This window comes from Spermophilus citellus, assembly GCF_964194105.1.
Source record: "Spermophilus citellus genome assembly, chromosome: 3".
NCBI classification, from domain to species: domain Eukaryota; kingdom Metazoa; phylum Chordata; class Mammalia; order Rodentia; family Sciuridae; genus Spermophilus; species Spermophilus citellus.
Genome location: NC_138184.1, coordinates 4799588 through 4822641, shown reverse-complemented (window position 1 = coordinate 4822641; position 23054 = coordinate 4799588). Strand labels below are relative to the sequence as shown.

General features: G+C 59.3%; 2 protein-coding genes across 9 annotated transcripts in view; one reads left to right on the top strand and one right to left on the bottom strand.

Annotated features, from left to right (window-relative positions):
- Positions 1-11: 11 nt before the first annotated feature.
- XAB2 (XPA binding protein 2) lies at positions 12-9083 on the top strand. The gene is made up of 19 exons (XM_081284554.1): positions 12-139; positions 1307-1455; positions 1735-1858; positions 2120-2317; positions 3094-3228; positions 3315-3479; positions 4548-4692; positions 5100-5251; positions 5337-5456; positions 5584-5715; positions 5801-5932; positions 6006-6119; positions 7342-7504; positions 7583-7773; positions 7950-8072; positions 8187-8358; positions 8560-8689; positions 8792-8901; positions 8986-9083. The coding sequence occupies exons 1-19, from the start codon at positions 89-91 to the stop codon at positions 9045-9047; spliced, it is 2568 nt and encodes an 855-aa protein (XP_081140680.1). The 5' UTR covers positions 12-88; the 3' UTR covers positions 9048-9083.
- A 1258-nt stretch (positions 9084-10341) lies between these two features.
- CAMSAP3 (calmodulin regulated spectrin associated protein family member 3) overlaps positions 10342-23054 on the bottom strand; it is a gene marked incomplete at its 5' end in the record, with an annotated part of 14405 nt that continues 1692 nt past the window's right edge. The window contains 18 exons of one of the 8 annotated variants that reach the window (XM_081283775.1): positions 10342-10730; positions 10815-10933; positions 11013-11125; positions 11403-11502; positions 11874-12181; positions 12277-12416; positions 13555-15034; positions 15130-15199; positions 15518-15591; positions 15790-15844; positions 15915-16008; positions 16083-16222; positions 16764-16902; positions 17160-17207; positions 18089-18121; positions 18302-18397; positions 18477-18599; positions 19125-19378. In XM_081283775.1, coding sequence (XP_081139901.1) covers positions 10425-10730; positions 10815-10933; positions 11013-11125; positions 11403-11502; positions 11874-12181; positions 12277-12416; positions 13555-15034; positions 15130-15199; positions 15518-15591; positions 15790-15844; positions 15915-16008; positions 16083-16222; positions 16764-16902; positions 17160-17207; positions 18089-18121; positions 18302-18397; positions 18477-18599; positions 19125-19378 — 3692 coding nt within the window. In that variant the 3' untranslated portion in view covers positions 10342-10424. The remainder of the gene's footprint in view (positions 10731-10814; positions 10934-11012; positions 11126-11402; positions 11503-11873; positions 12182-12276; positions 12417-13554; positions 15035-15129; positions 15200-15517; positions 15592-15789; positions 15845-15914; positions 16009-16082; positions 16223-16763; positions 16903-17159; positions 17208-18088; positions 18122-18301; positions 18398-18476; positions 18600-19124; positions 19379-23054) is intronic. The other 7 variants (XM_081283779.1, XM_081283777.1, XM_081283781.1 and 4 more) reach the window with 7 other exon arrangements.

Here is a 23054-nt window from a genome sequence, read left to right as displayed (position 1 = left end):
CGGAAACGAGTCTGGCTCGGAGGGGCGGGCCTTCAGTGGGAGACGTCTTTAAGTGCGCGACCTCGCCTGTACCTGGAGAGCCGGGAAGATGGTGGTGATGGCGCGCGTCTCGCGGCCCGAGCGGCCGGACCTTGTCTTTGTGAGTTCGTGGCGGGACCCCGGGTGGCCCGCGGGAGCGCATCGGGGCCTAGATGCCGCGGGGGATCGGGGCCGGGACGCCCGAGGGATTTAGGCCAACACTGTGCCTTTCCAAGGACGGGATGCGGGGAGTCCCTGACGGGGCCGGATGGTGAAGTGCCAACCGAGCTGCCCACAAGTAAAGATCTAGTGTCAGAACCGGATTCCCGGTGGCCTAAAGAAGGAGCTGCTGCCGAGGCGAAGGGGCAGGAGTTTCGGGCTGGGGGCGGAAATGGGGGCGCGCCGGGAACTGGGGAGAAGGGAAGTCGCATAACTGGATCTGGACCCTGAAAGAACTGGTGTTTGAAGGCAAAGGAACCAGGTCAGGTCTGGTTTGTGGGTAAAGGCTTGCGTTCGGCAAAACGTCCTATGTCTGGTTCCAAGTGTTATGGTTTCTGGGGTAAAGGCCTGGTGTGGGGGGGCTGCAAGAACCCTGGAGTTTGAAGAAAGGAATTGGTGATGTGGGGCCTGTGAGGCAACGACCAGCGAGATCCTAAATAGCCAAAGATTTGATGTCTGGAGTCAAGTCTACCATTTTCATCAGATCTTGGCATCCAGAGTTAAGGGCTTCACGTCTGGTCCATACATCTCTTTCTGGAGCAAAGGCCTAACCTCCAAGCCTTGGGGCAGAGTTGAGCTATATTATTGGCTGGTGGGATCTTAGGAGTTCAGCAGTTTGGTGACTGAGATAAAGATCTACTCACCTGGCTTGGAATGGTTGTAGCAGTGGGAGCTGGAGGGTCCAAAGATTTGGTGTCTGGGAAGAGGTGTTGTGAGGAGGTAAGGCAGAGACCTGGCATCTGGACCAGGGCCCTGGTATATAAGGAGCCTGGTGATGTGGACCAGCAAGTAGGTGGTATGATTTGAGAGGGCTAAAGCTTTATGGTCTCATTATCTGGTTTAGATCTCTACTACTGAGAAGTCAGACTAACTGGGCCAGATCATGGGCAAAGGTCTGAACCAGCATCCTGGTGTCTGGGCATCTGGTGATTTGGATTTGATGGTGGACAGTGAGATTTGTGATCTGAGTTTAAATCTGGAGTTTGGGCATAAACTCCAGTGGTGGGCTGCTGCTGCCCTCAGACTCTGAGGGTAGGTCTCTCTTCTCTTCTTTCTCTGGCCTTTGCAGGAAGAAGAGGACCTTCCCTATGAGGAGGAAATCATGCGGAACCAGTTTTCAGTCAAATGCTGGCTACGCTATATTGAATTCAAACAGGGAGCTCCCAAGCCCAGGCTCAATCAGCTGTATGAGCGGGCACTCAAGCTGCTGCCCTGCAGGTAGGCATACCTCTAACTGACCTGCCAACCAGGTCCCATCCCACTTATCCAGTCATAATGGAACTGGCAAATAGATCCCAGGTGATTGCTATTTGTTTCCATCACTGGATGTGCATCCCCTGATAAGCCACCGCACTTCCCTGATGTCCCAGTCCTTCCCTCTCTTCCTGAGATTTGTCACCCTTCCTTAGTGCCTTTCTCCCCAGAGTTACCTCCTGGGATAGGAGGGAGGGTTCTGTGGGTTCACTAATGAATTGTCTGTCCCTTCCTATTCCCTAGCTACAAACTCTGGTACCGCTACCTAAAGGCACGTCGGGCACAGGTAAAGCATCGCTGCGTGACTGACCCTGCCTATGAAGATGTCAACAACTGCCATGAGAGGGCCTTTGTGTTCATGCACAAGGTGGGGAACTGGGAAAAGTGGAGATCAGACTCCACAGAGGTGGGCAAAGCAGGAGGTATGAGCTCAGCATGGAAGGGGTGGAGGATTAAAGTCCTGTTGCCTCTGCATGAGATGTTGGTGCAGAGTCAGTCCTGGGATTGGGATTTCTGAGCTCTGCCATATTTATGTTCCAGATGTGACTGGGCCATAAGACCTCTGGCATCTGTGGCCAGGCCATGGAGCCCACAGCTCTGACCTGACCATCTTTTCCCACAATTCCAGATGCCCCGTCTATGGCTAGATTATTGTCAGTTCCTGATGGACCAGGGACGTGTCACACACACCCGCCGCACCTTCGACCGTGCCCTCCGGGCACTACCCATCACCCAGCACTCTCGTATTTGGCCCCTGTACCTGCGCTTCTTGCGCTCCCACCCACTGCCTGAGACAGCTGTGCGAGGATATCGGCGTTTCCTCAAGGTGAGCCCAGGGGGCTGGTTCCCCAGGTTGGAGTTCACAAATGGTGGTTCACTGGGACACTAGCCCCATGCAGATGTCATCCAGCAGACAGGATATGGATATGGGGAAAGGGCTCCTGGAGGCACCTAGAATTTCTGATTCTTCATTTTCCAAATAACTTGCTAGCATCTGCTCCACATTATACATAGGGAAGATGCAGGGGACAGAGTAAATAAGATAGATGGTTGTCACCTGCATGAAACTTGCAGTCTGAGTAGACAGGTACACAGGAGTTGACTGTGTGAGCCATAGTAAAACTATGCCATGGGGAGGGCCAAGAATGGGAGATAACAGCTATGGGATGTGTAATAGGCCTTTCTATTGGGCAGAGGTACAGACAAAGTGGGGGTGGGACATCATTTGCTCAAACTTGTACCATTTTTTACATGGCAAACCCTTTGCATGATGTTGTTTGGATAGGGGCTTGTGACGGAGCAGTCCTGGTTTATGTAGAGCAACCCTGGGAGCCTAAACTGCAGCATTCAGGACTGGGGTTAGACCAATGGGATCAAGGCTGAAGAAAAGGGCTAAGACCAGACCAGTCAGGATTGAGGCTGGAATAGTGACCCAGGCTGGACCACCTTGGGGCTGGGGCTGGGGCTGGGTCAGCAGGGCAGGCTCTTGGCCAGGAGGACAGTGGTGGGTAGGTGGGTTATAGAAGGCCCAGAGGCAATGGATCAGGAGGGAGGTGTGGCCCTGTGGCGCCTCTGACTCCAGCGGTGTTGGTGGGTCCCCAGCTGAGTCCAGAGAGTGCTGAGGAATACATCGAGTACCTCAAGTCGAGTGACCGGCTGGATGAGGCTGCGCAGCGCCTGGCCACTGTGGTGAATGATGAGCGCTTTGTGTCCAAGGCTGGCAAGTCCAACTACCAGGTGGGCCTGTGAGGAGATGGGGACAAGGCAGGAGGGCTCCTCCCTCCAAGACCAAGGCTAAGACTCCCACACCCTGCTCCCTGCAGCTGTGGCACGAGCTGTGTGACCTCATCTCCCAGAATCCGGACAAGGTGCAGTCCCTCAACGTGGACGCTATCATCCGCGGTGGCCTCACCCGTTTCACCGACCAGCTGGGCAAGCTGTGGTGTTCACTGGCTGACTACTACATCCGCAGTGGCCACTTTGAAAAGGTGCTTGGGCCCCTTAGCCTTGCATGTGGGGCAGGTCTTCCTCTGACACTTGGGGGACATTCAGGAACATCGGGCATGGGCAGAACACACATGCAGACGTACTGTTTGTGATGTGTATACATACACACGCCATCTTGATAGAAAGGCCAGGCAGGGCAGCCCTGCAGCTGAACACACCTGGGGCCTGCACATCTGGGTTCAGGATCGGGCTCCTGGCTGTGTGCCCTTAGTCTTGCCAAGCCTGTCTGCCCCTACCTGGGTTCCCTTGCCTGTGAGGAGTTATCTCTGAGGTTCAGCAGAGCACCAAGCAGGTGCCTGATGTGGGGGTCCATCCCTCAGGGTCTTGTGTGCCTGGTTGTCCTTGTCATGGTGCTCTCATCATCGGGAGTGGAGTGGCAAGCTTGGGACAGGGGAGTGGGTGGAGCTTTGGGAATCCCCAGAGGGCTGGCTGGGGCTCCTGTGGTCTGAGGAAAGGTGGGAACAGGGCTGGAGTGAGTGAGTGGGGGAGCAGAAGCAGGAGCAGTGCAGGGTGGGAAAGGGGAGTGAGGGCCTTGCAGGCAGGGGTGACTCTTCTGCTCCTTCCACAAGAGTGTCCTGCCAAGCCCAGCAGGGGCAGTGGGCAGAACCAGGCAGGGCGGGGAGTGGAGAGATGGAGCCATGAGGGGGTCGGGCTGGTGGTTGGGAGAACATGAGGTGGAGAAAGGGTGAGGTGGGTGTGAGGTGTACTCAAGAGCAAAGGTGGAGCCCTCTGTGACAAGTAAGGGTGTGGTTCCTCAGGGAGGACCATGGCGACTGGCATGGTGTTGGCCTTACTGGGTACAAAATGCTTTACACTGGTGTCTCAGTTGAGCCTCGAGGTCCCTTTGTACAAGGGCTGTCACCCAGTTTACTGAGGACTCTGCAGCTCCCAGGGCAGGGAGGGATGGGAAGTGCTTCATGCCACCCCTCAGAGCCTGCGAGTGCTGGGGCACCTGGAAAGGCCTTGCAGGATCCCAGCGTGGGCCCAGGACGGCAAGCTCACGTGCCTCCCTCTGCCAGCGCTTCCCTCTCACTGCTCCCATCCCACAGGCCCGGGACGTGTACGAGGAGGCCATCCGCACTGTGATGACCGTGCGGGACTTCACACAAGTGTTTGACAGCTATGCCCAGTTTGAGGAAAGCATGATTGCTGCCAAGATGGAGACTGCCTCAGAGCTGGGGCGGGAGGAGGAGGGTGAGCCCTGCGGCAGCCTCCGCTGGAGGCACTGAGGATTGGGTGGACCTGGAGGGTGGGGGAGAGGGTGATTCTGATTGGCCAGGGCAGGCAGTGAGTGGATCTCACATGGGGACATCTTCAGGAGGCTTAGCCAGGGGCATGTGGGGAGAGATGGGGGAGGGAGGGTGGTTAGTGGTGTTGGAGGTCCTGGAGCAACAAGGGCTGGACGCACTGCCCAGGCTCAGGTCAGAGCCCGGCAGAGCAGGGGAACTGGAGGACTGGTGCAGGGAGGAGAAGCTTCCCGAGGGGCTGGGGCTGGAGCCAAGGTGGTTGCTTGGCTGGGGGCTGGAAGGGGCCAGGAGGCCAAGCAGCAAGGCCCACACCCCCACCTCCCTGGCACTTGTGACCACCTCTGTGATTCCCAGATGACGTGGACCTGGAGCTGCGCCTGGCTCGCTTTGAGCAGCTCATCAGCCGGCGGCCCCTGCTCCTCAATAGTGTCCTGCTGCGCCAGAACCCACACCACGTCCATGAGTGGCACAAGCGTGTGGCCCTGCACCAGGGCCGCCCTCGGGAGGTATGTACTGGCCCCCTGGCCCCAGCCCACCCCACCCTCACCTACAGGGCCCGCCCCAGCAGCCTGGTTGACTCTCTTGCCCCAGATCATCAACACCTATACGGAAGCCGTGCAGACGGTGGACCCCTTCAAGGCTACAGGCAAGCCCCACACTCTGTGGGTCGCGTTTGCCAAGTTTTATGAGGACAACGGGCAGCTGGACGACGTAAGTGCCATACTGGTGTGAGCGGGTGTGAGCACAGCCTCATCTGTGGGTGCACTTGCACGTGCACTCTCATGGTGGGGTGGTGAGATTGAAGGGTCCCAGCCTGTCCTCTGCCTGTCCCTGACAGGCCCGCATCATCCTGGAGAAGGCCACCAAGGTGAACTTCAAGCAGGTGGATGACCTGGCAAGTGTGTGGTGCCAGTGTGGGGAACTGGAGCTCCGGCACGAGAACTATGATGAAGCCCTGCGGCTGCTGCGGGTGAGGAGAGGCGCAGGTCACCGGTGGGGGCAGTGGGCAGGACAACCCCTGAGTGCCCCTCCCACTGCTGCCATCTCCCTTGCAGAAGGCGACAGCGCTACCCGCACGCAGGGCTGAGTACTTTGATGGCTCAGAGCCTGTGCAGAACCGTGTGTACAAGTCCCTGAAGGTGTGGTCGATGCTGGCTGACCTGGAGGAGAGCCTGGGCACCTTCCAGGTCAGCTGCCGTGGGGAGAGCGGTGGGGACTGCCCAGCCTGGAGCATGTCCCAACCCTTGCCTCTCCCCACAGTCCACTAAGGCTGTGTATGACCGTATCCTGGACCTGCGCATAGCCACGCCTCAGATCGTCATCAACTACGCCATGTTCCTGGAGGAACACAAGTACTTTGAGGAGAGCTTCAAGGTGAGGGCACACGGACATGGAGGTCCCAGACTGGCTGCTCCTAGTGTGGGGGGCATGGTGTGTGTGCTCAGCTGTCACTGTGGTGACCGAGTGTCCCAGAGTAGGGGACTCAGAACAGCAGTTTTACTCTCAAGGTGTAGGAGGCTGGAGGTGCGGCAGGGTTGGTGCCTCTGGGGCCTCTCATCTCAGCTTAGAGATGCCTTCTCTCCCTGTGCCTCATGTGTCAGCCCTCTGTGTGCATTTGTGTACTGTTCACTTCTGTTTTTGGTACTGGGGATTGAGCCCAGGGACAATTTACTACTGAGCTACCCACCGAGCCCTTTTTTAATTTACTTTTTTTTGGGGACGGATCTTACTAAGTTGCTGAGACTGGCCTCAAACTTGTGGTCCTTCTGCCTCAGCCTCCTGAGTAGCTGGCAGTACAGATGTGCACCACTACACCCAGCCTCATTTTTTACAAGAACACTAGTCCACAGTAGATCAGGGCCACTCTAACAGCTCATTTGAACTTAGTGCCTTCATCTCCAAACAGGCTTGTGTTCTGAGGTTCTAGGTGTTAGAATGTCAGCATGGTCATGTGGGAGGCCACAGTTCAGCGTCTAATAGGCAGTCCTGCCTCCAAGTACATGGGGCAGGATGTTGCAAGCAGTATGTGGCTGTCCTTCCATTACTCAGGGGACAGGTTATAGGTGGGGGGTTCTTACGTGTCCATGTGTGTGAGGCCCCACTCCACCGCCAGAGTGGTTGGGAAGCCCATAAGCAGACAGATGGGGAGGGCACCCTGGGCACCAATGTCTGCAGAGGTCAGGAACCACCTCTACCTCACCTATAATGTCACCTAAGAGGTGACAGACACCGTATTGAGACCTGCCACTGCTTTTTTTTTCCCCCCAGTGGACACAACATCTTTATTTTATTTTTTATGTGGTGCTGAGGATCGAACCCAGCGCCCCGCACCTGCCAGGTGAGCGCGCTACCGCTTGAGCCAGCTACCGCTTGAGCCACGTCCCCAGCCCTGAGACCTGTCACTTCTTTATCCTTAGATCCCTGCAGTGCGTTGAGGGAGACAGGGCAGCGCATGTATGTAGGCAGGCTGTGAAGTGGACGGCAGGGGCCTGTTTGCTGAGCCTGAGGGAGACTTGGCAGCCTCCTCCCAGGACCACCTGAGGGTGACAGGGTGGTCAACCCCCTGCACACTCCTACACTTGCTCCCCTGGAACAGGCCTACGAGCGTGGCATCTCCCTGTTCAAGTGGCCCAATGTGTCTGACATCTGGAGCACCTACCTGACCAAATTCATCGCCCGCTACGGAGGCCGCAAGCTGGAGCGGGCACGGGACCTCTTTGAGCAGGCGCTAGATGGCTGCCCACCCAAATACGCTAAGAGTAAGGAGGCTGTGGACTCCCTGGTGCCTGGGGAGGTGTGGCGGGCTGGGCTACTGACCCTCTCCTCCCATCATGCAGCCCTGTACCTACTGTATGCGCAGCTGGAAGAGGAGTGGGGCCTGGCCCGGCATGCCATGGCTGTGTATGATCGTGCCACCAGGGCTGTGGAACCCGCCCAGCAGTATGACATGTTCAACATCTACATCAAGAGGGCTGCTGAGATCTACGGTGTCACCCATACCCGTGGCATCTACCAGAAGGCCATTGAGGTACCCGCCAGCAGGGGTCCCTGAGTGGATGAGGGGCGCCTGGTAGGCAGGAGGATCCTGCACGTGGGGGCTGGCAGCCCATGCCTCATTCTGGAATCCCAGGGTTGGTGACAGTGTTGGGATCCCTCTAAGCCCCCTCTGCCTCACGCCTGCCTTCTTGATTTCCCGGCGCCCAGGTGCTGTCAGATGAGCATGCGCGGGAGATGTGCCTGCGGTTTGCAGACATGGAGTGCAAACTCGGCGAGATTGACCGCGCCAGGGCCATCTACAGCTTCTGCTCCCAGATATGTGACCCCCGGGTAGGTCTGGGGCCAGCAGGGATGGAGGAACAGGCACTGAGGAGGTGCAGCCCAGCAGCTGGCTCTCACATGCACCCCTGTCCCCCCGCCCAATCCCTCCTCCCACCGCCACAGACCACTGGGGCATTCTGGCAAACGTGGAAGGACTTTGAAGTTCGGCACGGCAACGAGGACACCATCAGGGAGATGCTGCGGATCCGTCGCAGTGTGCAGGCCACATACAACACACAGGTCAACTTCATGGCCTCGCAGATGCTCAAGGTGTCGGGCAGTGCGACAGGCACAGGTGAGCAGCTCCATCACTCCCCTGCCATGGCCATGTCTGCACCCTGCTCTCAGAGTACCACCGTCCAGCCTTGACCTCGTGGGCCTGGGAGCACTGAGAGCTCAACCTGGCCTTCCTTGCCTCCACTGGGAACTCCTTGGGGACCTTGGGGTGTGTGACATGCCTGAGGGAGAACCACCGTCTGAACCCCTGTCCCTCCAGTGTCTGACCTGGCCCCTGGGCAGAGCGGCATGGATGACATGAAGCTGCTGGAGCAGCGGGCAGAGCAGCTCGCGGCCGAGGCTGAGCGGGACCAGCCCCCACGGGCCCAGAGCAAGATTCTTTTTGTGAGGTGAGGACCTGGGCAGGACGGGGAGCCAGCTGTGCTGGGCAAGGGAAGGCACGGGGGAGGCTGGTGAGGCCCCCTGCTGAAGCAGCATGGCCACTCTCCCAGGAGTGACGCGTCTCGAGAGGAGCTGGCAGAGCTGGCTCAGCAAGCCAATCCCGAGGAGATCCAGCTGGGTGAAGATGAGGACGAGGACGAGATGGACTTGGAGCCCAATGGTCAGTGACCACCGAAGTAGTGGGCAGGCCCGGGGCCGGAACCCCTCCAGGGGAGTAACCCCCTCTCTCCCTCCTTTCCCACAGAGGTTCGGCTGGAGCAGCAGAGCGTTCCAGCCGCTGTGTTTGGGAGCCTGAAGGAGGACTGACCCCTCCCGCAAACCCCCCACAATACAGTCTATTTTATGTCACAGTCTGTGCCTTCTCCTTGCCACTAGGTGCTTCAAGAGTTGCCAGTTCAGGAGCGCCCTGGCCCTGGGCCCTGATTGGCTGGTGAGGGAGGTGGGGCAGCTGGGCCCCAGGCCAGATAGATACCCTGCCCTCACCCTGCAGAGCCAGTTCTGGACGCTGCATGGCCAGTCCCACTACCACCTGAGGCCTCCAGTCAGGGCTTCCCAGATGCCTCCTGGAGCCCAGAGCCTGGGAGCACCTGACCCCCACTTCCCAGGTCTCACCAACCCCTGCTCACCAGGACTGTCCTGGGGCTCTGCTCCACAGTACTGAGCTGTGGGGTGTGGGGCAGGGGGCTCTGGCCCAGCTCTGTGGACTTATTAGCAAGGTGCTTCTGTCCCTGGCAAGGAGCCAGGCCATGTCCGGGGTGTGGTCCTTAGTCCTAAGCTCTGGGAAGCCACAAGCAGGCTCTAGGCTATTAAGGGGTTTTAGGCATCAGGGGACATAATCCGATTTCTGCTTTAGCAGGTCACACAAGATGCTGTGTGGGCAGGAGGCAGCTGGGGACGTGAGGAGGTCCAGGCTGTTGGATTGGACTCGGGGTGGTCATGGGGCCAGAGAGCACTTTAGGCGGTGAGCTGCCCAGGACTGGGCAGTGGCAGGGAAGCCAGGCCCTGCTCGACTTGGGTAGCCACACGAGCCTGCACCTGAGACGGCTAGTGCGATGCCAGGAAGGCAACTGGATCCTCAGACGCAGGGCTCGGGAGGGCAGCACAGAGGCCCTGGCCCTCAGGCAGCGACAGCACAGAAACCAGGCAGGCTGGCTCCAGGGGGAGGCGAGAGGACAGGAGGAGTTGGAAGTTGGCCCTGGACCAAATGCAGGAAAGGCCAATAACAACAGCCACACAGGAGGAAAATGGGGAAGCGGAGGAGGCCCCGGGAGAGGAGCTGGTCATGAGCCTCCTGCACCAAGATATCAGCTGAAAGGCCACGGAACACCCTAGGAGGATGGGTGTTGGGGCCATCTAGGGGACAGAAGAGACAAACTAGAATTAGTTCAAGAGAGCAGGAGTTTGAGACCCAGCCAACCTCGGGGAGGTGACAAGGCTCAGCTTCTCTTTACATTATTTTATTCAAGAAGGTGGGGAGGACAGACAAGGGGACTGAGCTGAGCCCTGAGTCCCTGAACCTCCCAGCTCAGTCCCCACAGTAGGACCGGACTCAAAAGTTAGGGGGTGAGGACTCCAGCCCCACCCAGACAAGGTCGAGACAGGACCCAGGAATACTGACCAACTGTCCTCCAGGGGGCGGCGGCCAAAGCTCAGGGGCCCAGCCCGGGCACACCCAGGGTGGGGCTATTTGGGGGTGCTGCCGCCCTTCTTGGGAGTGGTGGGCTTCTTGCTCTGCCAGAGATGGCCCTGGATGGTGAAGGCGTCCACGCTCATAGACATGGTCTTGGCGGGAATCTGAGTGAAACGCTTGCGGTCTGAGTTGTACTTGTAGATGCCTTCCACCATGGCGGGGGTGACAGTTCGGGGGCCATAACCCGCCAGCCGAGACAGCTCCTCCGTCTCCCCAGACAACGTGTAGAGCGCCCGGAACTGGCAGCTCGAGTCACGGAAGAGGATCAGGAAGTGGTTGGCCTTGCTCTTCTCAATTTCCTAGTGGGTGGTGAGAGCCGTGAGCCAGCCAGGTGGGACCACTGACCCCTCCCCTGCCTGGCAGCTGGGCAGGTGCAGGCTCACCTCAAGAATGCGGTTCTTCTGCGGCTCGTTCACCTTTCCCGCCAGGCAGCAGTGCGACAGGGCGTTGTGGATGATGAACTTGTTGGACTTGGCGCTGGGCTCCTTGTACAGCCTTGGACCTGGAGGGAGGAGGTCAGCAGGGGCGACCAGGGGCCAGGAGGAGCCTGCTGCTCACACCTTGCCTGGGGCCACACTCACCTGTGTACTCAGGCACTGACGCCGGGGAGGAGGCATTGCTGCCATTCTCCCAGTCGCGCTCTCGGCTTCCGGGCAGGCGGCTGGGGGACATGAGGCCAGATGGGGACGGCGCCCTGCAGCAGTAAAGGGGGGGAAGGAGTGAGGTGGTAGCAGAGGCGAGCCTAGCACACGCAGAGGACACGGACACTGACATGGGCCAGATAGCCCAATCCGTGCTCATCCCCAGGCACCGCAGGCTCCAGGGCCCTCGGCCAGACGCAGGCAGCCCCAGCCTCACTGCGCAAGCGTGCCTCTGTCCCAGGGGGCATCCACACTCAGGCCACGCCCCACTCCAGGCATGGGGGGTGCACACACCCACAAGCTCTGGGCAGTCTCCCCACCAGAGCTCACCGCGACGTGGGCCTCTTCACACCGAGGTGATTGGGGGCCTCATTGGCCACAGTGGACAGGGACAGGGTGGACTGAGAGTAGATCTTGCTGAGCCTCGAGCCTGGGAAGAGACCCCACAGGTCAGCCCCACCTGAAGCCCCCTCATCTACCTGACCCAGCAGCTGCGGGGGTGCAGGCAGGCCAGCCCTGCCAAGACCCCAGCCCTCTGCAGCCCCCCAGCTCAGGGCTCCCACACCCCCGCAGTGAGGGGGCTTTGCCCAACACCCCCAAGAGGGCCTCACCAGCCACGAAGGGAAGGCCTCGCCCCCCTGTATCCCCCCAAAAGCAGGATCAACCCCCTTGGGGACCTTACCACTCATGCCCACCCCTGCCCAGCACCCCTGCAGACCCCCTCCCCACACATCCATGGGGCCTCCCCCAGAGAGCCCCAGAAAGGGCCCTGGGCAGGCCCCACCCCCACAGTGTCCTCACCCAGCAGGCCGCGGGCTGGGCTTCGTGCCAGGGCTGAGTCATCACAGCAACCAGAGCGTGGCCGGGGGGCCCTCCGCCCGCCCCGACCCGGCCCCCCGGTCCCCGTGGCCCGGGGCCGCAGCACCTTATCAAGGTCATCCATCAGCTTTAGCTGGGCCCGGCGTTCATACTCAAGTCTCGTGAAGTCCCCTCGCCGGGGGCCCACCTCCTCCTCAGCTGGGGCCCGGGCAGTGGGGATCTGGGTGGCCACTGGGGCCACAGGAGCTGTGGGTGCTGCAGGGGCAGGGCCAGGGGCCTCCTGGGCCAGTCTGCAGATGAGGGGAAGCCAGCAGTCAAAACGGCTCGGGGTCACTGGGGACAGGAAAGCCAAAGGCAGGGGTCCCCCAGCTGGGCCCAGCCTCACCTCACAGACTCCTCCCTCCGCTGCTCCTTCTCAGCCTCCTGCCACTGTTTGCGTCTCCGGGCCTCCTCTGCTCGCCGCTGCTGCCGCTCTAGGAGGCTGGCCCGCTTTTGAGCCATCTCATCCTCGGGCTTGTCTTCGTCCTAGGGGAAGACACAGTCCAGCTGGCCAGCCCTCCCCTGCCGTGGCTGGAATCTCGGCTCCCACTGACCCAGCTGGCCAGCCACTCATCCATCTTTTATAAACGCACTAAAAGGATTTAACTGCCTACTTTACACTGCCCTATGCTAGGTATGAGAGGGATGGGCAGGACTGTGGCACTGCTTGCGCCGAGTGCTTAACCCAACGGAGAAGACAAGGAGCACCGGACAGGTGAATACCTCGAGGAGGAGGGTATGGGGCCCTGCAAGTCTACACTGCAGGAGAGGCCTATCCTACCCTGGGAGCACTGAGGAGGCTTCCTGGGAGAAGCACCCCTGGGAATGACAAGGGCTTAACTGGGCAGGGGTGATGGGTGAGAAGAGCCTTTCAGAGAAAGCAAGTGCAAAGGCCCTGAGGCCAGAACAAGCCCAGCAGAGGTGTGAGGATGATGTGGCTGGGATGCACAGCTCACGGGGAATGGTACAGGACACAGTCAGAGGTGAGTAGAGTCCAAAGTCATGGGGAGGACTTTTATCCTAAGAGTCAAAATTGCTGAATGCTCAGTGGAAAGTGAGTGGGTTTGGAAGGAGGTAGCAGAGATGGGTCAGGAGGGGACCACACTGGCTACCACGATGGTCCAGGAAGCAGGAGCCATGAAGAGGAAGAGCACAGGACAGGATCACAGAGAGGAACTGATCACTGGGAAGAGGTGTCATGGAAGACCTCGCCCTGTCTGTCACCTACCCACTCCTGCCCATCTGCCCATCACCCACCCATCCTTCACCTACCCACCGACTACCTGTCCATCTGTCTACCATCTAGTCTCTGTCTCTCCACCCACCCCATTCATGTGTCCATCTGGCCACCCACCCCCATCTGACCACTCATACCTGGCTATCCACCCTTCTATCCACCCACACAACCTATCCATCCATCTACCCAACCATCTACCCGCCCACCCACCCACCTATCCATGCATCTGTCCAACCCATCTATTTACCCATCTTCCCACCCATCCATTAGTAATGCCCTGTCTGTCTGTCCCACTATCCACCCACCTCTTCCAGGCCCCACCCACCCAAGATGTGTCCTCACTTCCTGGCCCAGCCATTCTGTTCCCCTGTCCCCTCTGTGACTCACCTTATAGAAGAAGCCAAGGCCAGCCCGAGGCTCTCCCTCGGAAGAGGCTTCTTCCTCTAAGGAATCCTCGGCCCCAGGGGGGCTCCCATCTCCCTCCTCCTCGGCAGCAGGCTCTCCCAGGCTAGCCAGGGGGATCTCGATGAGGCCAGGCCTGGCCGAGGGCTCCTCAGGAGGTGTCCCCTCCGCCAGGAGGATGGAGGAACGCGTCTGTACAGGCACCTGGCTTGGTGAGAACTTGCGCAGATGAGGGAGGCTGTCCACGTCGTGGGGTGGGGTGAGCACCCTGGTCAGGGGTGCCAGGCGCAGCTCCGCTGGCCGGGCGTGTTTGGGGCTGCGAGGTGCCGGGCTGGGGCCAGGCCCTGGACTGCGACGAGCAGCAGGAGCACGCCGGGCAGGGCTGGGGGAGGCAGCTTTGGGCCCCGCTGTGGGGCCAGGAATGACCCATGCAGCAGGTGGTGGGGCAGGTCCAGGGGCCTCCTGGGGGGCCAGAAGCCGCTGCTGCTGGTCCGTGAGCCTCTGCATGTCCCGCTGCAGCGAGCTCAACGCAGCACTCAGCTTGCTGACTGCTCGGTTGTAGTCCCCCAGGCCCTCTGGGGGCACTGGGCCCAGCTCTGGGGAGAAGGTCACTGACTTAGGCCGTGAGGATGGCTCACCCTGGCCCTCACCTGCTGGCCGCTCGCCACCAGGGGCCAAGCCTGGCTCGGCCTCGGCCTCGGCCTCGGCCTCAGCCTCCCCTGCGGCCTCCCGTGGCTGCACCTGTAGAAAGGCGCTCTTGCCCAGCCGCTGGCGGTGCTTGGCAAAGATGGCCTCAATGCGCCGCTTTTGGGCCTCTATGGCTCGGCGCTTCTCTTCCAACCGGGCTCCCAGCTCACTCATCTCTGAGCTCAGAGCCTCAGGTGCTGCTGGAGTGGATGTGGGGGACCCTGCTCCGGCCTCAGCCTCAGCCTTCACCAGCTGCTTCTTGCGTTCAGCAAAACTGGTCATCTTCACCTCAGAGTTGGTGGCTGCTGGGGATGAAGCCACTGCCTTCGGAGACCCCTCGGATGGGGCTGGTAGTTTCAACACCTCCCCAGATGGGCAGGGAGATGGTTTTGAGGGGGCCTCTGGGTGGGACACGTAGACGGGTGCTTTGGCAGGCCCATCAGACAGTGGTTTCGAGGCCCCCTCGGGCAAGTAGGAGGGGGCCAGCGGCGGTTTGGAGAGCCCCTCCGGGGAGTGGAGGTAGAAGCTGCCGTCGGCGGCCCCATCCGGGAGCAGCCGGGGCTCGGCACTGTGGATGATCTGCAAGGCCTCCTCGATAGTGGGCAGGTCGCCAGGCTCCGGGGGCGGCTGGGAGGGCGTCCGAGCCGGCACGGGACGCGGGGGACCGAGGCTATCCGAGCTGACAGAGCGGAGTAAGACAGGGTCTCCCATGACGACGTCCACGTCGCTGTCCAGGCCAAAGGGGGTGCTGAACGACACAGCCTGGGAGAGGGGACGGCTGGCGGCCAGAGGGAGGGGTCAGCCCCCAGACCAGCCTCCGCCCTGCCCCGCCCAGCCTCCTCCACTGGCGCCAGGCCCTTGAGATGTGCTCACCTGAGCTGGCGGTTCCAGGCCTTGCCAAGGGCCTCCATGTGGGACATGGACGGAGAGGACTTCAGGGAGCCTGGGGAGGGGCAAATGATCACTGTGGGGTCACTGGGGCCCTGGGTGAGGTCAGCATCCTCTGCAAGGTCACCAGATGAGTCACTGATGGGTCATTATGTGTCTAGTCAGATGAGAAGTTTCCAGAAATGGGTCCCGGGGGCCCTTTGGTATCATTAAGGGATGCTGAGGAGCCACAGGGGAAGTCCTGGGGGTCACCTTGGGGTGACAGCGAGACCCAGTGCGGGGCCACTGGAGGGGTCATTGAGAAGACATAAGGTCAACTGGGGCAGTCTCTGGGGGTGAGTCCCTCATGGTAGAAGCTGCCCCCATTCCTCACCTGTGGATCCTCGGAGTGGGGACTGGGGGCCACCAGGTGACAGGAGCGGGTGACGGAAGTTGAAGACAGGAGAACTGCCGGGAGACATGCATCAACCTTGGACCCCGCTGCCACCTCGCTCCCCCACTGCCACGTCCCCTCCCCACCTTGCACCCCAACTGCCGCCCCACCCCCGCTCCACCCCACCCTCTCACCTCCCGGGTATTCCCGCCCCCTCCCCAGCCCCTGGGGGGAGGGGGAGAAGCCCACGGATGCACCCCACAGGACCATACCTGCTGCCACTATTGTTCTGAGGTGGGGAGGCCTCAGTGCCCGGGGGGGAGGCAGCTGTGACACAGAAAAGAGGGTCAGGCACAGCTTAGCCCCCAGCCCCACCCAGAGAGTGGCCAAAGCTCACCATGCCCGTCCGGCAGGTCCTTGGCCTGCACAAAGTCAGGCTTCAGCACCTCGAAGCACATGAACATCTCGGCCAGCAGGACCACCAGGTTGACCTGCAGGCGGGAATGGGTCAGCGAACAGGCCACACCTCCCTGGACACCCGCCCAGGCCCCCGAGACAGCCTTACCTTGAGGGGCGGTGGGACATAAAGCAAGTCCTCAAGGGACAGCGGGCAGCCACGAGGAAGGCGGGAGGCACAGAAATCCTGCACCAGCTGGAGATTGTACAGGCTGTCCGCCACAGACATGGGGTCCTTGAGGCACACCTCTGCAGGGACAGGAGGCCTGGGTCCCCTGGTCTAAGGGGAGGAGGAAGGGGGCCCCGGGGAAACCCAGCAGCCAATACCTGAGGACCTATGACGGGCTGGGTCTCGTGCCAGGTGCCCTCTGCAAGGGGCATACCAAGACGGACCATTCCTCTAGCCTTTGACTCTGCCTGGAATACTACACCCCCAAGAGCTCAACTTGGAAACCTTTGTCTGACCACCCGTCACTCCCTGGGGCACCTAATCCCAAAGGTACTTCTAGATGAATTTATTGTCTCTCCCTGTGTCCACGGGCATCTGTGGGGTCAGGTGAGAAGTGTGCCTCTATCTATTCTCACAGGATCCCTGGCACACAGTCCGGCCACAGGCAGAATTCTTCGAAGCACAGAGAGGTTTAGAAACTTGTTCAAGGTCACATAGCTGATTTCAGAAGCTGCACGCATAACCACCACGTCATCCTGGTCTCTCAGACCTGGGGACAGAAGCCTGGGGGCTGGGGCTGAGGACACCAGGCTTCCAGATGCGGCTGGGCCATTCACTCACCCTCAAGTCGTAACAGCTGGGGGCAATAGCAGTGGATCGTGGCGGCCAGGGCCGCCCCGCTGGCCAGGTCCTGGAGGCTCGTCACAGTTGGGAAGCAGGGGGCACGACGGGCCACAGCACGGTCCTTGCGGTATCGGATCTGTGGAGAGGACCCAGGTCAGATCAGAGGTCAGGCTGGCCCCCCAGGTCAGCGGTCATGCAGGCTGGGTGGGGAGGCCTGGGGTTTCCGCCACGAGGGGGCGGGAAGCCGGGGGTCCCAGAGCCAGATGGTGGGGGCCAGCCTGGAGCAGGGGAGGGGCAGCAGCGAGAGGCAGAGGAGGTGTCTGCGAGCAGGCAGGCCAGCAGCAGGGGCTGGGGACAGGGACTCCTGGGACCCAGGAGTGGGGGATACATTACCATGGGGGGTTTGTTCCCCGACTCCTTCAAACAGAAGGCAATTGCGTGCTGGGGGGAGAGGAGCAGCCGTCAGCAGGGCGGGAGGGATGCTGACCTGCGGGCCCCCAAGCCCACCTCTGAGGAGGGGAGTAGTCCTGACCCCTGTCCTGAGCGCTGGCCGTCCAGCTCCCTGACTTGTGTTCTGGCCGGCTTTGGGGACCCCAGCTCCTCCCAGCCATGAGGGACCCCACAGAGCAGCCTCCCATGCAGGGAACCCTCCTCCCATATGAAACCCAGGCCCCAGCTTGAGGAGAGGATGCAGAGGAAGCAAGTAGGCAGGAAAGGAACCCCCCAACCCAGACCCCAGGGTGGGGGTAAGGCGTGAGCAAAGGTGGGGAGCCATCCAGTCCAAAACTCCCCCCCACTTTCCATGAAACAGAGAGGTTTAAATGCTTGTGCAAGGTCACACAGCTAATTAGGGAAGAGAGATTCAAATGTCAAGCTTCAAGAAATGGGCCTCCTCTCAAAGCCGGGATTTTTTCCTTAGGGAAACTGAGTGCCTTGATTAGGAAGGTTTAAGGCTCTTCCTGTTGGCTGGGGAGATCCCCCGTGTGTCCTGCCCACTGGGGTCAGGATCCATGCAGCTGATGGATTGGGGTTCCCCCCACTTCAACTAACAACAGGGGTCTGCCCTCTTAGTTAGTGGCAGAGGGTTTGCTCTGGTGACTGACGGGAAGCTCACCGACTGCCAGTTCTCCAGATGGGCTGGCCCTCTCGGGTAATAATCAAGACTGTACCCTTCCCTTGGTTCACTGGGGGGTCCTCCCCAGCCCCACCCCCTTTGCTCACAGCTAGTGGAAGAGAAGAGGATGCAGACAAGCAGGCAGAACTGAACACACAGACAGCAACAGCAGGGCAGGCAGACGGGGCGGACAGACAGCCCCACTTACAGGAACCAGCTTCCAATACCAGCGCGTGGGGCACTGAGGGGCAGAGAGGGGTACAGCAGGGGCCGGTGCAGGGGAGAGGGCAGAGAGAGAGAGAGAGAGAAAGAGAGGGAAAGAGAGAGTCACCTCCAGCCACCCCCAACCTGGTCCTGACCACCCAGCCCTCTGGCAGCCAACCATCCATCATTCTTCAGGCATGCACTGCCCTGGCCTCACCGAGGGCTGCACCGGGGCTGCCCCATCTGCAGGGGCAGCAGGAGATGCACGCTGGGCCGCTTCTTGCTCTGTCTTTTCCTGCAGCCTCCTGACAGTCTGGGGGCCAAGGAGAAGTTCAGAGTTCTGCTCGCAGGATGGTCCTGGTCCCCACCCATTCTGGCCCAACCCCACCTACCGTGTCCACCCAGAAAAGGAGCTTGTGCTCCAAGCTGGTCAGAGCCAAAGGACCAGGCAGCGTCTTGGTCCACTCGAAGGAGAAGGCAACCATGAGGGCATCAATAACAGCTAGATGGGCTCCCTGTGGGGGTAAGGGCTAAAGAATGAGACCAGAAGGTGGGGTGGGGGCTCCCTTGGCTAGAAGCTAGAGGCGGAAGGCGGGTGAAGTAGGAGGGGATCGCCGGGCCTGGGGCGGGGTTGGTGCGGGTCCTTGCGGGCTGTGGTCCTGGAAGAACCACTCAAAATGGGCCAGGCCTTGACATCAGACCTAGGCCTCAGCACAGAGCGGGCCATGCAGGGAAGCTTTGGGGCCAGAAGTGTGTGTGTGGGGGGGGGGAGCAGCCAGGCCTGGTAGGAGGGGTGAGGGGCGGGGCAAGGCTTGGCAGGAAAAGCCAGCCTGATGGGTGGAGCTTCGTGAGGAGGAGCTACCCTGATGGGTGTGGCTTTGTGGGAGGAGCTACCCGATGGGTGGAGCTTTAAGGGAACAGCTAGGTTTGGTGGGTGGGGCCCGAGGTGAGGGCCAGGCCGGGTGGAAAGGCCTGGGAGGAAGGTGGGCCCCAGGACTCGGGGTTCAGGGAAGGACCCACTGGGCAGGGGCGGAGCCTACCATGAGAATGGGCTGGTGTCTCAGGTCAGCCTCGCGCACAGGGCGCTCGGGCAGTGCTGGCACTGTGCCCCTCCGAGCCAGCAGGGCCAGCAGTGCAGAGGGGCTAGGAGGTGTCTCGAGCTGCGGCAGCGCCTGGCGCCAGGCCCGGCAGTAGAGCTCGGCCGAGAGGAGCAGCCGCGTCACCGGGGGCTTCACGTGCTCCTGCGCGTACTGGTCAGTATAGAAGGGCTCCCACAGCTCCGGGGGCACGTGCTCTGCAGGGGCATGTGGGAGGGGCATGCCGGGAGTCAGGGCCACAGACACCACTCACAGTGACAGGGCCCCAACTCAGAGGGCGATCTAGGAACCTAGCGGAAAGGAGGGAATGCGAGCCGTTTGCCGCAGGAAGGAATGAGGGTCCTGCGGCAGAGAGGGCTGTGCTGGCACAGGCCAGAGGCTGGGAGAAAGGACAGTGCCTCACAGAGACGGTGGGCTGTGGGACAGCGAGGGGAGGCCACAGGGAAAGACAAGACACTGGCAGCCCAATCGCAGAAACCTACCCGTGCGCACCGGGTGCTGGCTTCACAAAAGCCCTTCTCCACCCTAGGAAGCAGCCAGGGCGCCTTACAGAGCAGGCACAGAGAAGGAAAGTAACCCGCCCAGGGCCACACAGCTCTCCAATGCCAGACTGAGAAGCAAACCCACACCCAGCTTGGTGGCTGGGCAGGGTGAGGTATGAGGTGGGGGCAGGGTAAGGTGTGAGGTGGGGGCAGGGCCTGGAAAGTGGGAGGTGACAGAGGCCAGAGCTTTGAGGGAACTGAACTTGGTAACTAAAAAGAGGCGGAGGGGAAGAGGAGGAGGCATCTAGGGCTCCAAGGGGCCTGAGGGAAGAGATGGGGGCAATGGGATCAGTGGCTGAGAGGGGAACAGGAGGGACAGCAGGTGAGAGGGTAAAAGCAGAGTGTGAGGGCCTTAGGGACACCCTGGAGCAGAGAACATGAGGGGATGGAGCCTAGAGGAGCGGCGGGGTCATGTCAGAGGTGGCCACCAGAATCCTAGGTAGGGGGCAGAAGTCGGCATAGGCTCAAGGGTGGAGAGGAGAAAGCCTGGCAGATGTGGGGAGTCGGGGAGGAGATGACCATGGTCAACATGGGGGACGCTGCCCATGCTGCTGTTCCAGTCAGCACATCTCTTTTGTAGCCTGGGGTTCTACATGGGTCTGAGAGAAGGGGACGGGGGCTTGCATCAGACCAGACCTTTCCCAGGTTGCCCTCTTCAAAGCCAGGCTCCAGTGCAAGGACCCAGGCATCCTCCACAGAACTCCCTTCCTGTCACAGCTCCTTTCCCACCTCTTGAACCTGCACTTGACCTTCCCACTTAAGCCCCACCCCTGTGTAGAGCCATCCTTCTCCAGCCTCCTGACAGAAGAGGGATTTCTGGGCTCACTTCCTCCTCCCTCTGCCTCCTGCCCCTTCCCTGCCGTTTCAACCCCCTGGACCTGGCTTCTGCCCTCAGGTTTCCAGCCTCCCCGCCACACATCTGGGGCCTGTATGCGCCTGGGCTCTCTGCCCAGCACCACCTCCTTCCCCCTGGGGTCTCCGTATACATGGACATGCCTCACCTCACCCCTTGACTGCTTCCATATATCTGAGGACTGTTACCTGCTGCTGCCCAGGCTCTGGGTTCCACTCCCCCACCACCACCAAGGATCTTTCATTATCCTCAACATCTTGCTCCAAACCTCCTGCTCCTCCCTGTCCCCATCACAGTGACAAATCACCATTCCTTTTTTTTTTTTTTTTTTTCCTTTTCTTTCTCCTCCTCCTTGCAGTGCTAGGAATGGAACCAGGGCCTCGTGCATGCTAGGCAAGCACTCTACCACTGAGCTGTATCTCCAGCCCTTTTTAAATTTTGAGACAGGATCTTGCTAAATTGCTGAGGCTGGATTTGAAGTTGCAGTCCTCCTACCTCTGCCTCCCAGGTATCTGGGACTAGAGACAGGCACCAGTGCACCCACCTTCCCCACCCCACCCCACCCCCAGGGGTTGAAGCTCTGCCTCTTAGCTACATCCCCAGTCCATTTTATTTTTTGAGACAGAGTCACTAAATTGCTGAGGCTGGCCTCAAACTTGTAATCCTTCTGTCTCAGTCTCCTGAGTCACTGGGATTATAGGCGTGCACCACTGCGTGGGCTCCTTCTTTATCCCCACTCACATCCAATCAGTCCTCTAGTTCAACCCTCTGACATCTCCCAAATCCAAACCCTCCTATCTCCCCAGACCCTGAGATCAGCCCAGTGCACTTCCTGCTCCCATCAGCAAAATGTAACAAGTTTCTTTCCCCTAAGACTTTTCTCAGGGCCTTCAACCTTCAAGATGATTAAAAAAAAAAAAAAACAAGTGAGCTAAGCTACTGATTGCCAAAGTTTCTCAAGCAAGCACTCCCTCTGTACCACTGTCTTCCTTGACCCTATTTGTGTTGTGAGAATGGCTGTCATGTGCATTTTAGGATTTTAACAAAATCCCTGGTCTCTAACTAGATGCCAGCAGCACCTTCCTCCCAGGTAGTGACAACCAAAAATGTCTCCAGACACTGCCAAGTGTCTTCTAAAGACCAAAATGTCACAAGCTGAGAAACACTGCCCTATGCTACAAAATGTTTATTGAGCATCTACTGCAGAGCAGAGCTGTCCCATGGAAATACAATGGGAGCCACATAAGTAGTTTTATGACGTTTTCTAGTAGCTATGTTGAAAAATTAGAAACAAGGAACATTAATAGTGTAGTTTATTCAACCCAATATGTATTCAAAACATTATTATTTCAACATGTAATCAATATAAGACCATTATGAGATATTTCACTTTTTTTTTTTTTTTTTTTGTACCAAGTTGGATCCAGTGTCTAGTTTACCTGACAACACATCTGGATTCAACCAGCCACACTTCAGGTGCTCTCACAAGCATTTGGGGCTAGTGGCTAACCTACTGGACAGCAACGCTCTGGGGCACAATGTTTGTTTATATTGTGCCCTTCAATTCATCCTGACACTTTTCTTACACCATTGTTCAGATAAGAAAACCAAGATCCAGAGAGCTGAATTAACTTGTCCAAGATGGCACAGCTAGTAAACTGCAGAACCCACATAAACTGCTTCCCTCGCATATCTTACTGATGTTCTGATTTCCCAGACTTATTTAACATGGAAACTTTCTTATCTCCAAGTGTGTGCTCTGCTGAGGCCATCTGCCTGCATTCCTGCAGAAGCCTCTCAGTTCTGTACCTCAGGGCCAGCAGAACCATTCCTTCCCCAGCCACAAGCCCCATTGGGCAACGGCAAGTCAGATCTTGTCAGTTCCCAAACACCTGCTATGGCTCCCCACTGTCCTCAATCCCCTCCTCCTGAAGTCTCAGAGTCTCCCTCATCTCCAGCCTCCCCCCACCACTGCTGGGACCTGTGCGTTCTTCTCCGAGAACTCCTTGCCCATCCACACCCCCTGCTTCACAGAGACTCCTTCCCCTGGCAAACTCCTACACATCCTTCAAGACTCAAGCTCCTCCTCCTCCGGGTAGCCTTCCCTTCTCCCTCCCTCCCAGGAAGATTTGAGGGATTTCCTCCCCCCACACCGTGGAGCTTATCACTCTAAGCAGCCACGATCCGGTTTCATCCCATCCCCCCTCTCCTGTATCCATCCCCTGTACTCCACATCCTGAGCACCCAGCACCGGCAGGCACCTGACAAGCACTGGTAGAGTCGCAGAGTTCAGGAGTCGCTCTGCTCCCCTCCATTTCAGGGAGATGGATAGGAAAGAGGCTGAACTTGACCCTCAGGGTAGTAGCAGCCACCACTGAGGGTGTTACACAGCAGAGGGAGCTGGGTCAGAATACAGCAGGGTGAGTCAGAGCATCAGGACCTTAACAACCCCCACAGGAGGATCTGCTTTCTATTCTG

What these genes read in the sequence shown, in the direction of transcription:
- XAB2 (XM_081284554.1), top strand. Translation starts at nt 89, where the DNA reads ATGGTGGTGATGGCGCGCGTCTCGCGGCCCGAGCGGCCGGACCTTGTC. An exon ending in GATATCGGCGTTTCCTCAAG is followed by an intron (nt 2,318 to 3,093) that starts GTGAGCCCAGGG and finishes GTGGGTCCCCAG; the next exon opens with CTGAGTCCAGAGAGTGCTGA. An exon ending in ACTTTGAGGAGAGCTTCAAG is followed by an intron (nt 6,120 to 7,341) that starts GTGAGGGCACAC and finishes CCCCTGGAACAG; the next exon opens with GCCTACGAGCGTGGCATCTC.